Source organism: Medicago truncatula, chromosome 5 (assembly GCF_003473485.1).
Source record: "Medicago truncatula cultivar Jemalong A17 chromosome 5, MtrunA17r5.0-ANR, whole genome shotgun sequence".
NCBI classification, from domain to species: domain Eukaryota; kingdom Viridiplantae; phylum Streptophyta; class Magnoliopsida; order Fabales; family Fabaceae; genus Medicago; species Medicago truncatula.
Genome location: NC_053046.1, coordinates 11002113 through 11017774, shown reverse-complemented (window position 1 = coordinate 11017774; position 15662 = coordinate 11002113). Strand labels below are relative to the sequence as shown.

The 15662-nt window shown below is 33.1% G+C and overlaps 2 protein-coding genes across 2 annotated transcripts; one reads left to right on the top strand and one right to left on the bottom strand.

Annotated features, from left to right (window-relative positions):
* Nucleotides 1-74: 74 nt before the first annotated feature.
* Nucleotides 75-5210, bottom strand: LOC11407898 (urea-proton symporter DUR3). The gene is made up of 9 exons (XM_003612535.4): nt 4792-5210; nt 4000-4107; nt 3804-3899; nt 3600-3682; nt 3189-3409; nt 2611-2873; nt 2111-2349; nt 944-1593; nt 75-478 (listed from the first exon to the last, which is right to left on the bottom strand). The coding sequence occupies exons 1-9, from the start codon at nt 4969-4971 to the stop codon at nt 183-185; spliced, it is 2136 nt and encodes a 711-aa protein (XP_003612583.1). The 5' UTR covers nt 4972-5210; the 3' UTR covers nt 75-182.
* A 6341-nt stretch (nt 5211-11551) lies between these two features.
* On the top strand, nt 11552-14768 carry LOC11415591 (ubiquinol oxidase 2, mitochondrial). The gene is made up of 4 exons (XM_003612532.4): nt 11552-11981; nt 12055-12183; nt 12931-13419; nt 13894-14768. The coding sequence occupies exons 1-4, from the start codon at nt 11667-11669 to the stop codon at nt 13951-13953; spliced, it is 993 nt and encodes a 330-aa protein (XP_003612580.1). The 5' UTR covers nt 11552-11666; the 3' UTR covers nt 13954-14768.
* The last annotated feature ends 894 nt before the right edge of the window (nt 14769-15662 follow it).

Sequence of the window (15662 nt, the reverse complement as noted above, 5' to 3'; positions counted from 1 at the left end):
CAAAATATTGATATGTTGGTTATTTTAAAGGAGTTAATTACATTGGTTAATAATTTATTTTTGAAGTTTCACAGTTTTGAAATACTAATAGAATCACGTAAAATATGATTGTTCAAAGTGTAAGAAGAATGTAAGGTCTAGAAATGTTGGTGATTTTGATACAATTTGGCACCTTATAAATCTTACATAGGAATTGAAACAGATTGTTGCTCTGAGGCTTCTAATTTTTTGGTTTTTTCCTTTTCAAGCAAGTAAAGTCTCTCTGCTTCTGGAATTGCCTGTATGATTGTATGCAACTTGAAATTTAACTCATCCACCTTTTCCACGAGTCTGTCATTTGTAAACATTCCTAGAATAACAGTTTGGATGGTATCCCAGCTCTCTATTATTGGCAAAGCAATTATCACAGCAGAACCTATAGTACCCCATCCTATAGCAATCACAGCCCAGAAAAAAAAGTACCCTTTGCTGAACTCCCCTGTGATAATGAATAAACAAACATGTGTTATTTTGTAAGTTGTCACATTGATTAAGATACCAAATCAGATATGTTACCTGTTTTGAGATTTGACAAACTTTTTTTGCTTATATTTGAGTCAAACAATGTAATATTTAGAATGCGTAGAGGAAGAAAAATTATAATTCAAACTATTACGAGGGATTTTGGGAGGAACTTTTTCCACCCACAAGTCATTTCAGATGTTCACAGCTTGGAAAAAAAAAAACAATTTTGGTTTCGTCTCAATGTGTATTTCCTAACAAAAACATTATTTTTTTACCATTTAGAAGTATACTTCAGAATCATGTGTGATTTTTTTGAAATGTAAGGGTGGAAAAAGTCGCACCCTAATTTCTCTTGCAACAAAATAGTGAAGCCATGCTTGAATCATGTATAATTGCATTGAAAATGTGAAGAGAAAATCATAATGCAACTCAAAGTTACCTGCAGGGAGGGAAAGAATAGGCCATAGTATAACTATCAAAACAGTGAAGCCAATACCCCATTTCACAATCCAAACTTTAGCCCTTGTTAACTTTTCTTCTTTAAACTCTTCCGCTGGCAAATCAGTCTTTTCCTTTTCAACCACAGTAATTTGTTTGGTAGTACTCCAATCATAGTTCTGAGGCCACAACATGCTACAAACAGCATGAACAACTCCTCCAGTTAGTATAGAAACAAGGTTTCCAGCAAGCATTGGTGCATTTCTTCCACTTGTATCAAGGTTTATCTTTCCATATTCTATCTTTGTAACAGACAACCATGTGATTATTCCAAGAACACAACCAAATACTGTTCCAAGAATTGCTCCAATTGCATTTGCTTTTCTCCATAGAAGCATGAAAGCAATAGGAATAACTGCTGAACCGATCAAAACTCCCATTGCAAGGTACATCCATCCTAAAGAGACTCCTGCTTTGTTTAGTATAACTGCTAACAGTCCCATGAAACATCCAAACCCTAGGACAACCATCCTTGATACTCTGAGGATTTTCTTTCCACTTGCATTAGGGTTTATGTAAGTTCTGTAGATATCATATGTGCATAATGAGGACACGGCAATTAGCTCTGATGAACCAGCAGAAGTCACTGCCCTGATAATAAGTATATTAAAATCATCATGAAAAAGAATAATAATTATTAATTAAAATGACACTAATGAAAATTTTATAACTGTATCCGAGGTTACAAAGTCAAGCTCTCATCCCTGACCTGACACCACAAGGACAGAAGAAAAGAAACAAGGATGCTTGATAGTTTTCTTTCCCTAAAAGCCTTACAGTAAATTAATTTGTTGTTAACCAGTGAATTGTCAATTTAGTCCATAAAATTGTAGGCATTGATCAATTTGATTTTTGAAATTAACAAATTCTAAAATGATCACATTAGTCCTGAGTGGGTCATTTCAGCCTAAAACTGTTCTGGACTAATGTGATACAAAAATTTCTATTTTAGGGGTCAAATTAAAATGTTGTTAATTTCAGGAACTAAATTCCTTAAACCTAGAATTTCATGTACTAAATTGATGATTCACTATGTTATTAACCTTTTTGATATTCCAATCTTTGTGTAGACAAAAGTATTTCCAAAAGGAAGCAGATTGTAACTTACATAAAAAGCATGGTAAGTAGAAGAATGGATCCACCTTTCCCCATCAAGGCTACAGCAGTAGCTGGGGGGACAAGTCCACGACCTGCCTCACTTTCATTTAGTGGTAAATCTAGGGCTAGTGCTCCCAAACCAAGTGATGTAGCCAAAGAAAATGGCACTGCAAACCAGACCAAGCCTCCCAACAAGTAGCCCTTGTGAGTTGATGAAGGCCTTGCTGCAATAGCACTCACCCAATAGCCCTAAATATTTCACATTTAAAGAATCAATAATGACAAAACAAATTATAATAGAATAAGATGACTTAATTAGCTATATAAACCTTTCATCATGCTATCCCTTTAATCATACTTTGTATTTCATCGTGTTATTTTAGCTTTATAAAAAGTGGTATTTAATGTATGTCTAATGTGATTTATTGTTAAACGTCATCGTTGCTCAGTAACTGACAAGAACAAATTGTAAACCGTAGATTATTTGAACGAATTTCAAGTCATGCTTACATTGTCAACAAACACGGTGCCGAAGTTGCCAACAATGTTAATAATCCCAAAAACTAAGCCACCTGAACTGAGCATTGTTAAGTAAGAGCCTTTGTGATTTCCACTAACAGGACCACAAGATTGCCCATGATGTGATATGGGATCTTGGCATGTTCTTGTTTTGCTTGCAACTTCGAGCAAGCGATTGTAAACAACACTCGGACTACCAAGCTCACTGCTGGAAGTATAGACCAGGTACACAAAAATGACCAAAACAACATGCACTGAAAATTGAAAACAAAGAAATACACAGTTTAAGGATAAGACATAAATGAATCAAAATAAATGATTCAAAATGACCAGGTAGACATAAATGAATCAAAATGTTAATGGAACAGTGTAGTATTTTTTACACTGTCTATCAATTATAATCAGCAGATCACTAAAAATATTTTACTTTAATCATATCTACTGTAATTGTCATACGAAAGGCTATTGTGATTTTGATCAAATGTATAAAAAGTTTACATTGACCCTGTATCAAAATTAATCTCAATGTTAATACTGTTGAGGTAAAAGTGATAAAGTTGCAGTTATACCTATGACAGAATGTATATAGCTTGCTAAGAATGTGGCCTTGAGTCCACCGGCTAGTGTATAGACAATTACTCCAAGTGGTATTAGAAAGCTAGCAGCATAAATGTTGACTCCAGTTAATGCATTTACAACAGCAGAACCACCGAGAAGTAACATAGCCGTTACAATTATATTTGTCATGAAGCAGAAGAAAAGGAACACAATGTGTGCCGAAGTCCCCCAACTGAGGTAAACAAGCATTGTTACTACATTACAATAACAAAACAAAAAAAAGAATTCGCTAAATAGGTTTTACAGACATGTTTGATCATACTTCATTATCTTTCGACATCATAATATTACTTCTTGAAATTTGTTTACACTGACATAATAATGAAATATGATCGTACATCTGTGTAAAAAAAGCAACATACCGAGCTTTGACAATTTCACACACAGTATGAGCATACGGAGCCTTTCTTTTAATCTCTATAGCCATAATTCCAAATAACATTACCTGATCATAGTCAAATCTCTCAGCCTTATTAGCCTTTCCATTTTCCAAATTCCAAGATATCAAAACTTTTGAGTTAAAAAAAAACTTTACATATCTTAGCCTTATAATATAAACTCCTTACCTGGATGGTAGCTCCACTAGCATACCAGAAAGGTCCACTAACCCCGTACTCCCAAGCAACATTAGAGCTTTGCAGGATTGTAGCAGCCCAAGTCCACTTCAGAACAAACAAATAGAATGTTAAGATAAGGGATAAGAAAATGTAACTAATTTGAGGTTTGTAAAAGTGTGGAATAAGAGACTGTTGAATCTATCACCTGAGACACTATGACACTAGCAATGAGTCCTGTCTTAACATTTCTTCCTGCTGTATTGAACCATTCCGAGGTGTGCCGGGACCCAACATACCTCTTCTCTAGCCATACCTGTCCAATAAGAATGTTTGTATCAAACAAATTCAACATGGCACCAAATGAATGAATTTGGTTTAGTTTGGAACACACTTTAAACTTGTAGGTGGAAGGACCAAGGTTTGATACCCCACTGACATTACACATTTTCGGGGAGGGACGGTGTGCTTTAAGTGTGACTAAAATTCTATTTGGATAGATAACTTAATTAAGTGCTTATGATGCTCATGTATAAGTTATTTTTATAAAAAAAAAAAAAAAAAAAATTAAATAAATCAAACTACTTCTTAAAGCTATAAGTTATTTTCATAAACTATACTATAGCTCACGAAAAGAAGCTAAAAACAGGTTATGTACGACAATACGTGTCATATGCTGCTTTTGTAAGCTCTCTCTCAAACAATCTCATAAATGCACATGGCAATGGAAAAATTCAAATAAACCAATCTAAACATGCCATAAGCCTCAAACCGGTGATTAGTCCTATAGTCGGCCAAAGGGTCGGAACAGTGAGATACCTTGGATTCTGTTGGTGAGCCAAGGGCTATGATTATGGTTTTAAACAAAATAAATTGAGCATGTCTTTGAATTATGAAAGTGTGCTAACTATGAGAAAAACATGGGGTGGGATGTTCCTAAGTGATTTTCTACTTGTATAAAAAAGGAAGATACACTTATTTAAGGATGATGATTACTAACCAAGAAAGAGGTGAAGAGAGCAAAGAAAGCACCAAAACCAAGGATGATAGAGTATCCAACTCCTTGATTAAGCACAGGTTTGCCTTCAAAGAAACTTGCTTGTCTCACACATCCACCTCCATTTTCATGATAGTATTTGCTAGAAAATTCAAAGGGTGGACACTGTGATGAAGAAGCCATGAAGGAAATTAAAGAACTATTTTTGATTTAGTTATTTGATGTTATTTATCATCATTCAATGAAACTATAATACCTATGCAGCAGCTTTTTTTCCTAAGTATTTAGTTATTATTTTTTAACAGATCATAGCGGAAATTTAGAGGCTTATCTCTATTGAGTAGCAAGTCAAACTAAGAAGAAGGTACGTAAGTATAATATTATTCTTGAAATCTCAAAGGAATCTAAAGGGTGGATTCCGTTCATAAGGTCCAACTTTTGAATATTCTCACACTATTTTTTTTTTTTTGCTTAAATTGTATCTTCTAAACATAATTTTAGAGACCAATCACTCAAATCGATTAGGACTACAACAAATGATGAAACTCTCCCTCAAGAGCTTTAATATTGCACAATGATTGCATTTTAAATTTGGATTTAAATCTAAAATCTCTATTTAAATTATCGTTGTTGTTGTTATTATTATTATTATTAGAGAAATGTTAAAGAGTGCCTTTAAAATATTTGATAAGAGGGTAAAAATAAGAAATATTTTATTAAAAAATGATGAATTTAAAATTTTAAAAATTAAAATATTATTGAATCCAATGACTAAGGCCAATTGTTAGCATAACGCTTATTATTATTGTCGTCGTGGTGGTCAATTTATAGTTAGCAGAAAGAGTTGACTGATGACTAAATTAAGAATGTGATGAGAATCCTGAACCAATACGTTAGCTGAAGCAATAATGTTCTATCTCTTCTTCAAATCAATGGTAATCAGAAATATGAATCATCGTTTCATCTGAATGGATTTGTAACTTTTTCTTTCTTTCCAACTCTCATCCTCCTCCTATGTATGGAGGAGAGGTAATCTTATTCAAAATTTTGTTAAATACTGCGCGTATTTTATTACTTCCTCGGATCATTATTAAATGTGACAATTACATTACCATCAATAAAAATTGTAGAGGTAACCAAAAAATATATATATTGTAGAGTTTTTTTGAAAGGAAAAAATTGTTAGAATTATATTGCTACATAAATTAACAAGAATATTTAAAGTTTTTTTTTTTTTGAAGAATAGCATATAAAAAGGATTGTTCGAGAGTTATCCCTCAAAATACATCGTACGGAAATCATCTCATAAACCATTTGTAACTCACGAACAATTTATTTAGAACAAAAACGAAAATTTGAGGAGCATGTGAACAATAATAAAAAAAAAAAAAAACAATAAAGAACAATTGTCAGTGGATCGAGAAGAGGAAATTGCTCTTGATCTAACGATATAAAACGCTCACTCCCAACCAAACTGCCCAAAATACTCTGATGTGAGTTAACTCACGCGGATGTATAACCGAGCGTGACTTAAGTCACGCTTGACACATGACTTAAGTCGGCGTGAGTTAATTACTCATGTTGAGTTTGTTATTAAAACATATCAGAACCGTAGGAATTTTCCAAAACTCCATTTGCGGTTTTGAGCTCCATTGTTGCAATTTTCTCCAAGCTTAAGCCATTCAACGTCAATTACAATCACAAAATCAAGTAAGTGCTTATTATCCTATTGCATTGGCTTTTTTTGATTGAATTGTTAGATTTTTTGGATAAATTATCACATATATAGGTTTTGTCGATTTTTAATTTTTGATTTTTAATTTTATGATGTAAGATGTTTATAATTTGATTGAATTGTTTGATGTTGATTAGAGTAGAAATTGTTGATTAGAGTTGAATTTATTGAATTGGAAAATTGTTAGGAATTTGTGGTAAACTTTTTAAGATTGGTGTAGGTTTTGATCTCCTATATTTACATTGTGTAGAAATGTCTCAGAATCAGGGTGATGTTCAGTTGACATGGTACAGAATTGAATGTGATGGTTCCGTAAATAAAAAAGCAACTTGAAGGTGCCGGTGTACAATCATTACATGATGAGGAGGAGCGGAAGGACTTGTTATTTTGGTCCTCAACCAAAAGCAGGTTCCCCAGGAACTGACGAGGACAACCCAATTGAATTTTGTGACGAGGGAGATAATTAAATATAGGCTTAATAGATCATTTGGTCCCCTAATTAATTTCCAATTTTCATTTTGGTCCTATAAATAATAAAACCCACGTTTCGGTCCCTCAATTATACGTCCGTCAGTCAAAGTGATCCCCTCCGTTAGATTTTTAATGTTTAATATTTTTGATATAATTTTAACCATTCGATTGCATGCCCATTGTGTTTTACAATGAACCATCTGCACCTAATTCAACCTCATAGAAAATATGGAATTGGAGTAAAAATTCAACCTTTTCTAGGGAAAAAAAAGTCCATAAACCTAAATCTCTTTTCTTTAATCGAAACTTAAATTCACAAAATCTAAACCCTCAGTTTCGTTCCAAATCCCTAATCTCTCATATTCACAAAATCTATCAGATTCATTACAAATCCCTAATCTATCAGATTCACAAAATCTTGTCTAGGCAAAAGGAAAAAGAAGCAGAGGCAGAAGAAGTAGCAGAACGCCAATCTTCACAAAAGGAACGAATGAATTGTCGTTGTTCATCTCCTTCTTCAATGATTCCATTCACTCCTTCGTTGTTCAACGCATTGCGTTTTGTCACTGTTTCGTGTTTTTGAGCGGTGAAAAAGGAGGAATTAGAGGAACGAGGCTCAACACATCCAAACCCTATCAGATTCACAAATAATAGTAATTAAAAAGAGATTGATATTAGAGGTTTGGCAGCACTTTTGGATGTTGTAACTGGCACTGTGCTAGTTCTGTTATTGCTGTTTTCGGCTGGGAGGGAGTTTAGGTGGGGGTTCTGTCTGTTTTTTTTTATTTTTTATAACAAGGCTGTTTTTGTTTTGCTGGGTCTGCTATGTTCAACTAGCTGCCACTGTTGGTTGGCTTATGTTTGGAATTAACTGTAGGTCCTGGCCCCTTTGAATTTTCCAATGAGTAGTTTTTTCTTTCTTCCTCTTAATAAGTTTGTGTTGTGTGATGATGGGATGATGAAAGGTTGTGTAATGAATCTTTAGATGATTATGAATTTCATTTTTTTTCCTTCTGGGTATGTTAATGAAGATGTATGAAGAACATGATGAATTTGATAAAGAAGAGGAATGAAGAAGATGAATAAAGGGGAAAATAATTAGTTGTTGATGGTTCATCGTATGATACAATAGACATATATGATCCAACGGTTCCTGTTTTCAAAAATAGATCAAATGGATAAAATTAAAAAATTAATATGGTCTATGGTAGACCACATACAATGTTGGTCCATCTTAGACATTTGAAGTTAAAATTAACGGAACATGACCAATTTGACTGACGGACGTAAAATTGAGGGACCGAAACGTGGGTTTTATTAGTTATAGGACCAAGATGAAAATTGCAAATTAATTAGGGGATCAAATGACCTATTAAGCCTTAAATATAATAGTTTGTAATGTCTTGATTTTTTTTGGATGTTTTTTTTTTTTATGTTTTTTAAGTTGTGTGTTGAATAAATTCGAATAAAGTTGCGCAAGTACACGAAATCAATTAAAAAAATACACAATTTTATTTAGTTTTAATTTCATCTACGTTACACTACATTCTCCCTAAATATGTGGTATCATCATGATGTTGGGTTTAAATTATAGGGTTAATAGGTCTTTACCCCCTGTAATATAGGTCATTTCCGGTTTTCCCCCTGTAAAATATTTTTTTTGATTTACCCCCCTGTAATTATTTTTTGTTTTGATTTACCCCCCTAATAGGTCAAACAAAAACGAAAAATTCTTAAAAAAAAAAAAATTGGTTTTTGTTTGGCCTATTAGGGGGTAAACCAAAACAAAAAAAAAAAAAATTTACAGGGGGAAATCGGAAATGGCCGATATTACAGGGGGGGTAAAGACCTATTAACCCTAAATTATATTCTTGAAAGTTTACTCAAAATATTGGTATCAAAGTGTCTTATACTTAGCGTAGAGATTTGCAGCATCCTTTGAAAATTCAAAAGAATGAAGATAACACAACACTTGTATTCTACCAAATCAACTATATAGGTTATCACATCGAATTTCCTCATATTAGATGAGTAGTAACAAAAAGGAATGTATTTCAATATATTCTTTTGAACTTAATTCTACTGCACTGCCAACTAACAAGTTTCAATTGACATATGAGCATGATCAAGCACAAAATAACATCTTAGAGGTACATTTCCTTTCGTCACACTCATCTTATACAAGGGAATTCGATGCGAAAACATATATAGTTGATTTGGTAAAATACAAGTTGTGTTCTCTTCATTCTTTTGACTTTTCAAAGGATGCTGCAAATCTTTACGCTAAGTATAAGACATTTTAATAACAACATCTTCAGCAAACTTTCATGAATTAAACTTAAATTCCAACAAAATAAAGACACTACATAATAATGATGTTACATAAACATAATCTTGTGGCAGAATCAAACTCTTGAGAATATATTCAGACGATCTCAGCAACATAGCTTCCATCTCAATCCTCGGGAACATGCGGTGCTGACGATATACAGAGAACATGCTCCTCACACAGTTATCGTCTGTCAGCATTATCTTTTCGAATGAAAATAACCGGTACATGCATGTTGAAGGTCATCCACCCTCATTGTGTCTTCGAGGTTGAGGCCTTGATTGATTTCATTCAGTTGATCTTTCAGATCCGTTAGCGTGACATCGACCCGGACCTTGAACAAATGAGGGTTTTCACCGTTGAAGTGTACTTGAGCACTTAATATATTGCTCATTGTTTCATATCTACACTCATAAGAAATTAAACAATCAACAAAAAAGTTCATTCAAACATTTCATCAAACACTTGGAGTGCAAATTATACATAAACTCTAAATCTCATAACTACAACATAAACATGCTAACATCTAGACAATTAAGCAATATAAGTCATTTACATGTAAACATGTATCATTTCTTGCCAAAAAAATCAAAATTTAAACAAACCCTTAAACTAAACAATTTCTAATTTAAGAGGAAAAATCTAACATATAAACATAAAAGGTTAATGATGTTTGATTTTGAAAACTTACTTGTTATTGGAGTATTGTGTGATTTGAACTTGAAGGAATTTTGGATTTGGTTGATTTGAGAGAAATTTTGGAGATTTTAGAAGTGAAAGAGGAAATGAGTTGCTGTCTGATTTTTAAAAGGACACGCAACATGACTTAACTCACGCTAGGTTCAGCGTGACTTCAGTCACGTAGGTTGTATTTGAGTGTGATTTATGTCACGTTGTGTTTATAACACCTGCATGACATACTGGAAGCATTTTCGAAAGTGCAATTGAGAGTAAGCAAAACGTGATGGAAGAAGAGCAATTTTTCGAGAAGAGTCTATGAAATACAGCCCCAAGCATTTTTGATAAACAAACCTAATGATATCTTTTTCAAATAATGATATTTTATTTTGAATTTCCCTTAGAAAAGATATTTAGAGACATTACATAATTTATACAAGGGCATAAGTTTGAACCCCTGACATCTTATTTTTCCACATTTATAATGTGTGAACTCCATCTACTAGACTACTTGAAAAGAAAAAAAAAAATTATTTTGCATTGAAAACAAAGTGTACTACGTATTTATAATATCCACCATATTCTTAAGACGGTTTCGAACTTTCTATGATGATTCTAAAGCTTCCCATGAATGTGGGACCACCAGAAGTTTTGACTTGCCCAACACGAAAATCCAACGAACTTGGACTCCAAGAAATGTAATTAATTAATTATCAATTATGGCTGTTATGAAGTACAAAAAATTATTCCAAAAAAGAGTACAAAAAATATCTTTATCGGTACGACATATATTCAAATTGTATCGTACACACTAAAATATGTAAATATAATAAAATCACATATTGCCTGAATCAAATAAAAAAGGTAAATAAATATAGTTTGATTTTGATTTGTTATATTTTTTTTATAGGTCACCAAAAAAGAATAATATTTTCAGCAGATTTTTTTTAGGGAATATTTTCAACAGATTTGTTATAATATTCTTTATATTAATCCTCTAGTTTTTTTTTGTCCGCTATATAATTGAAATAAATTGATTAATTTTATATGCTTTTTCAAATATCTTTTTGTTGTCAAGCAGCATTTCAAATTATATTTTTTTGTCAAGCAGTAAGTGGTCAGATGAATAATTGGATTTGTCCAAAATTCAAACATCGAATATTATACAATGTTACTATCAACTGAGTTAAGATCACAAAGAAATTTTTAAAACATTTCTACATATTATTTTAATCAAATCACATTGTACCAAAAAAGGTTAATAAAGTCACAATATAATTTTTTTTATATCAGAGATAAAAATATACCGTCCACTAATAACGACACTATCTGCTTATATTAATTTCTAAATATCTCAATAAATATTTTACATGATATATAAATTACTAATTGAATGTAATAATTCTAAAAAAAAAGAAAATTAAAAAAAGAATATACGAATGAGTATAATTTAACATTTGACGGCGTAAGATGCTAATACACACACGCAAATGATCACGCAAATGAGAATCATAAACCGTAAATATAAATAGACCCTCCTTAAACCCTTTCTTTCTCCACAAGACAAGACAAAACTAAACAAAACCTAAAACCTCTCTCTCTCTTTCTCTAATATTCTTTCACAAATTCATTCTTTCTTGCCGTTTTCGTCGTTTTGGATCGAAGATGATGATGAGGCATGGTGGTGCTATGAACACTGCAATGATGTTTGCAAAGAAGGGTTTATTAGGTGGTGAAGTTGGTGTTCCAAACAAATGGGGTTATTTGGTTAGATCAACCCCTCTTGTAAGGAAAACTAGTACTTTTACTGCTAATCTGTCAGATCAGAAAGACAACAAGAATGTCGACAAAACTCCGCCATCGTCTCAGGGTGGTGCTGGTGATAACAAAGATGAAAAAGGGATTACCAGTTATTGGGGTGTTCAACCTTCTAAAATCACAAAACCAGATGGTACTGAATGGAAATGGAATTGCTTCAGGGTATGTTATGTTATGTTATATCTTTTTTGTTTTTTGAGAAAAATGGTTAAAAGTGTGATTTTGATTTTGACAGCCATGGGAGACATACAAAGCAGATGTTACAATTGATCTGACTAAACATCATAAGCCAACAACTTTTCTGGACAAGATGGCTTATTGGACTGTAAAGAGTCTTAGGTGGCCAACTGATATCTTTTTTCAGGTAATTTTCTCTTTAATTAATAATATTTGAGTGTGATTTTTATTCATTCTTATTATAATTTCAAAATTCTCGTTCTGGAGTTGGATCTAGCAGAAGGGTTAGACTCCTACAATGTAACAAACCGTCAAATCTTTATCGGAAGAGGTGCTAGCATTACCTCTTACGAAAAAATGGATTTCAGGAATTATGGTGTGAGTTTGTATTTTATTTATTTTATGGTCAGGGTTTGAAAGGCTGGTTTTTAATTATATCAGCACTTATTATTTTAAGAGTATACATAAAAATGAAATTGTATTGAAAAATTTAAAATCAGTTACACCTAACTCCTGAAAAGGCCTTTAAGGTAAGGTACTTTTGTTTAAGGCCGCCATCATATTTTTAATTAGGTTTCTTGTGTTTCCTAAATATTCAATCATGCATAATGCATGTGCTTTGGTAAGGTCAGTTGGTGAACTAGAACTTACATGAAAGGGGAAGTTAAATAATGATCCAATGTTTTATACTATATTGTCAAAATAAAAATCTACCACAAAATGATGACCTTTTGTTTTGAAAAAATCCACCACAAGATGATGTTTTTTACCTTTTGGTTTGAATGAAATTTTAATTGAATTTTATAGTAATATGTTCTCCCCTTGATGAACTTACTATCCTATAAATTATGTTCAAAGTTTCTTTTAGTTACTAACACCAAGATCAAAAGTATTTTATGTAATTTCTAACTTATGTTGTATTCAATTGAAACAGAGAAGGTATGGATGCCGAGCAATGATGCTTGAGACAGTAGCTGCTGTCCCTGGGATGGTAGGAGGAATGCTGCTTCACTGCAAATCATTGCGCCGATTTGAGCAAAGTGGTGGATGGATCAAAGCATTGCTAGAAGAAGCCGAGAACGAGCGCATGCATCTAATGACTTTCATGGAAGTGGCAAAACCAAAGTGGTATGAACGTGCTCTGGTCATAACTGTCCAAGGTGTTTTCTTCAATGCTTATTTCTTAGGCTATTTGCTCTCACCAAAATTTGCACACCGTATGGTTGGTTACCTTGAGGAGGAAGCTATTCACTCATACACTGAGTTTCTCAAGGAACTTGATAAAGGCAACATCGAAAACGTTCCTGCTCCAGCTATTGCTATTGACTATTGGCAGCTTCCCCAAAACTCTACTTTAAGGGATGTTGTAGAGGTTGTCAGAGCTGATGAAGCACATCATCGCGATGTTAACCATTTTGCTTCGGTATGTTGTCTATCCCTTTGTTTCACTCAATCTATCTATTTATTTATCTGTAAATCAATAATAAAAAAATGATCAAGTAAACATGTGTAAGGTTATCCTCTCAATGTAAAGGTTATCCTATCAGTTTTTCAACAAAAACTAATGGTGCGTTTGGTTTTATGTCAACCATGCCAATCTTGTGTGCTAAGGCAAGATTTACCTACAAATTCAAGAGGCAGCTAGACGCATGTCCATGATCTGTCTTTTTATTTTTCCTAACATAATGTACCCGATTTATTATGATTCAGAGTGTATAAAGTACACATTTCTTGAACTGTGACATAATTAAGTCTTTATACATTCAAAATCATGGTAATAGAGAGCTTTCAATTTCTTTTCATATTCTTTTTTGTAATGGAAAAAATCTTAGAACCTTCATGTGAGTATGAATGGGATTCAAGAGTACTGATTGTATTTTGCTGGAATGAATTGCAGGATATACATTACCAAGGACGAGAGCTACGGGAGGCTGCTGCTCCAATTGGTTATCACTAGAGACCAATCTGTTGGCCTATTTTAGTGATGGTGAACTGTCAAAAGTTTAAGACTCAAATTCTGAAGTCAATATTTTGGCTACAAAAAAATAAATAAAATTGCTGATGACAATTAGTATTAGTTGTTTTATTGGTTTATCTAATGATGCCAATGTATAAAACAGGGTGGAATCTTTATTTGTTTGAAGTCATGAGAGTGCTTATACTTCTACTGTACTGTACACTCTTGAGGGTGCAGGTGGGGGTTATATGACATTTCTGAGAGCTTCGTGATAAATTTTGCTTAATGATTCGTTGATATATTACTATTCGATAAAAATCTCTATTACTTCATAGTTCATTGTACATAACTATTATTAGAGACATGCTGCTTCTACTTTATTTCAAGAGAGGAATTGGATTTCAAATTTAAGGAGCAATGAGCAGAATGAACCGGTGAAGTTGAAATCTTGGAAAAGCAAAAATGTGGAACCAATGCGATGATATGTTGAGGATTTTCTTTCTACATATCTACCACTTGGACACAAAATTTCTTTCTACATATCTTCTTTGACTTTAAGAATTGTGTGTAAATAAAGACAATAATGGTGAGACTCACGGAACAACAATCAATGACAAGTGTAGCCCTGCCCTTAATGTTGTAAAATAGGCAAAGTGAAGGGAAAATGATGGAAAAAAACTTACTCTACTAATAGAGTGAGTCATCAGAATGTTGAGGTGGAAGAATCTTCTCTTTGGAAGAACTTGATGTAATTCACAAAGAGATAATTCTTTGACCATGATATTGCCAGGTGCTACTACTTTCCTGCTTGTTCCTATTGTTTTGCACTACTGCATGTTTCATTAATGTAGGCAGTGTAATCTAGTCATTGATTCTTTAGGCTTCAGGAGCAAAATTGAGGTGAATTGCTAAGTTACTTTGAAATATTGCAAAATCTTTTAAAATATATTGAAATGTTGATAAGCATAAAGAAAAAAAACAGATTTAAAATGACGTTTGCCTAAGAAATTGTTATCTGATGTAAAACTTTTGGGCAAACATCATCTCAATTTTCACAATTTTTGTTAGTTTTCCGTTTTAAAAACATCAGGCAAGCATCATTTCAAACGTTTGAAACATAATATAAACAATAGAGAATGTCTCGCTATCAATACTTACAAACCTACGAGGGAATAACATACTATTTGTGATAGCATTCTCCCATCCTTTTCCAACCTACAGCATTTTTGCTTTGAAGCGGTGAAATAGAACCAGTTACAAAGATAACTGCACCCTCGTCATTCTTTCCGCCTAAGGGAAGCTCCAACAGCAATCGCTTAAGGGATACACCGTCACAATGAGGGTTTGTTATGGTCAACTATTTTTTTACTTTACTTTTGCTATGCTTTATCGTTTTCTCACAAGTCCGAACACTAACCCCCATATTTTATACCCTTCGTTGGTCGCATATATTTTGGGTCTTGGAGGAGCAATAATTGCAATCTTTAGGTGATGTATGCTGCTCTATCTGAATTTATTCGTCATTCAAACAACTGTGTTTTACATGAGCGTAGAAGCAAGGATTGGGAACACTACATGACAAAGTAATTATCTAGAGAAGTTACATGACAGATGAGTTGTTTCAGCATGGAGGTGGAAAAATTGTCAGACATCATGTGAATCATTTGACAAAGATCAAAAAATGACCATGGCAAAGTATCACAAGAGGA

Excerpts from the sequence above, each read along its gene's own strand:
- LOC11407898 (XM_003612535.4), bottom strand. The coding sequence starts at position 4,971 with ATGGCTTCTTCATCACAGTGTCCACCCTTTGAATTTTCTAGCAAATAC. Across the intron at positions 2,874-3,188 it reads CTATATACATTCTGTCATAG|TGCATGTTGTTTTGGTCATT; the intron begins GTATAACTGCAA and ends TTCAATTTTCAG. Across the intron at positions 479-943 it reads TATTCTTTCCCTCCCTGCAG|GGGAGTTCAGCAAAGGGTAC; the intron begins GTAACTTTGAGT and ends TCATTATCACAG.
- LOC11415591 (XM_003612532.4), top strand. The coding sequence starts at position 11,667 with ATGATGATGAGGCATGGTGGTGCTATGAACACTGCAATGATGTTTGCA. Across the intron at positions 11,982-12,054 it reads GGAAATGGAATTGCTTCAGG|CCATGGGAGACATACAAAGC; the intron begins GTATGTTATGTT and ends TGATTTTGACAG. Across the intron at positions 12,184-12,930 it reads CAACTGATATCTTTTTTCAG|AGAAGGTATGGATGCCGAGC; the intron begins GTAATTTTCTCT and ends CAATTGAAACAG.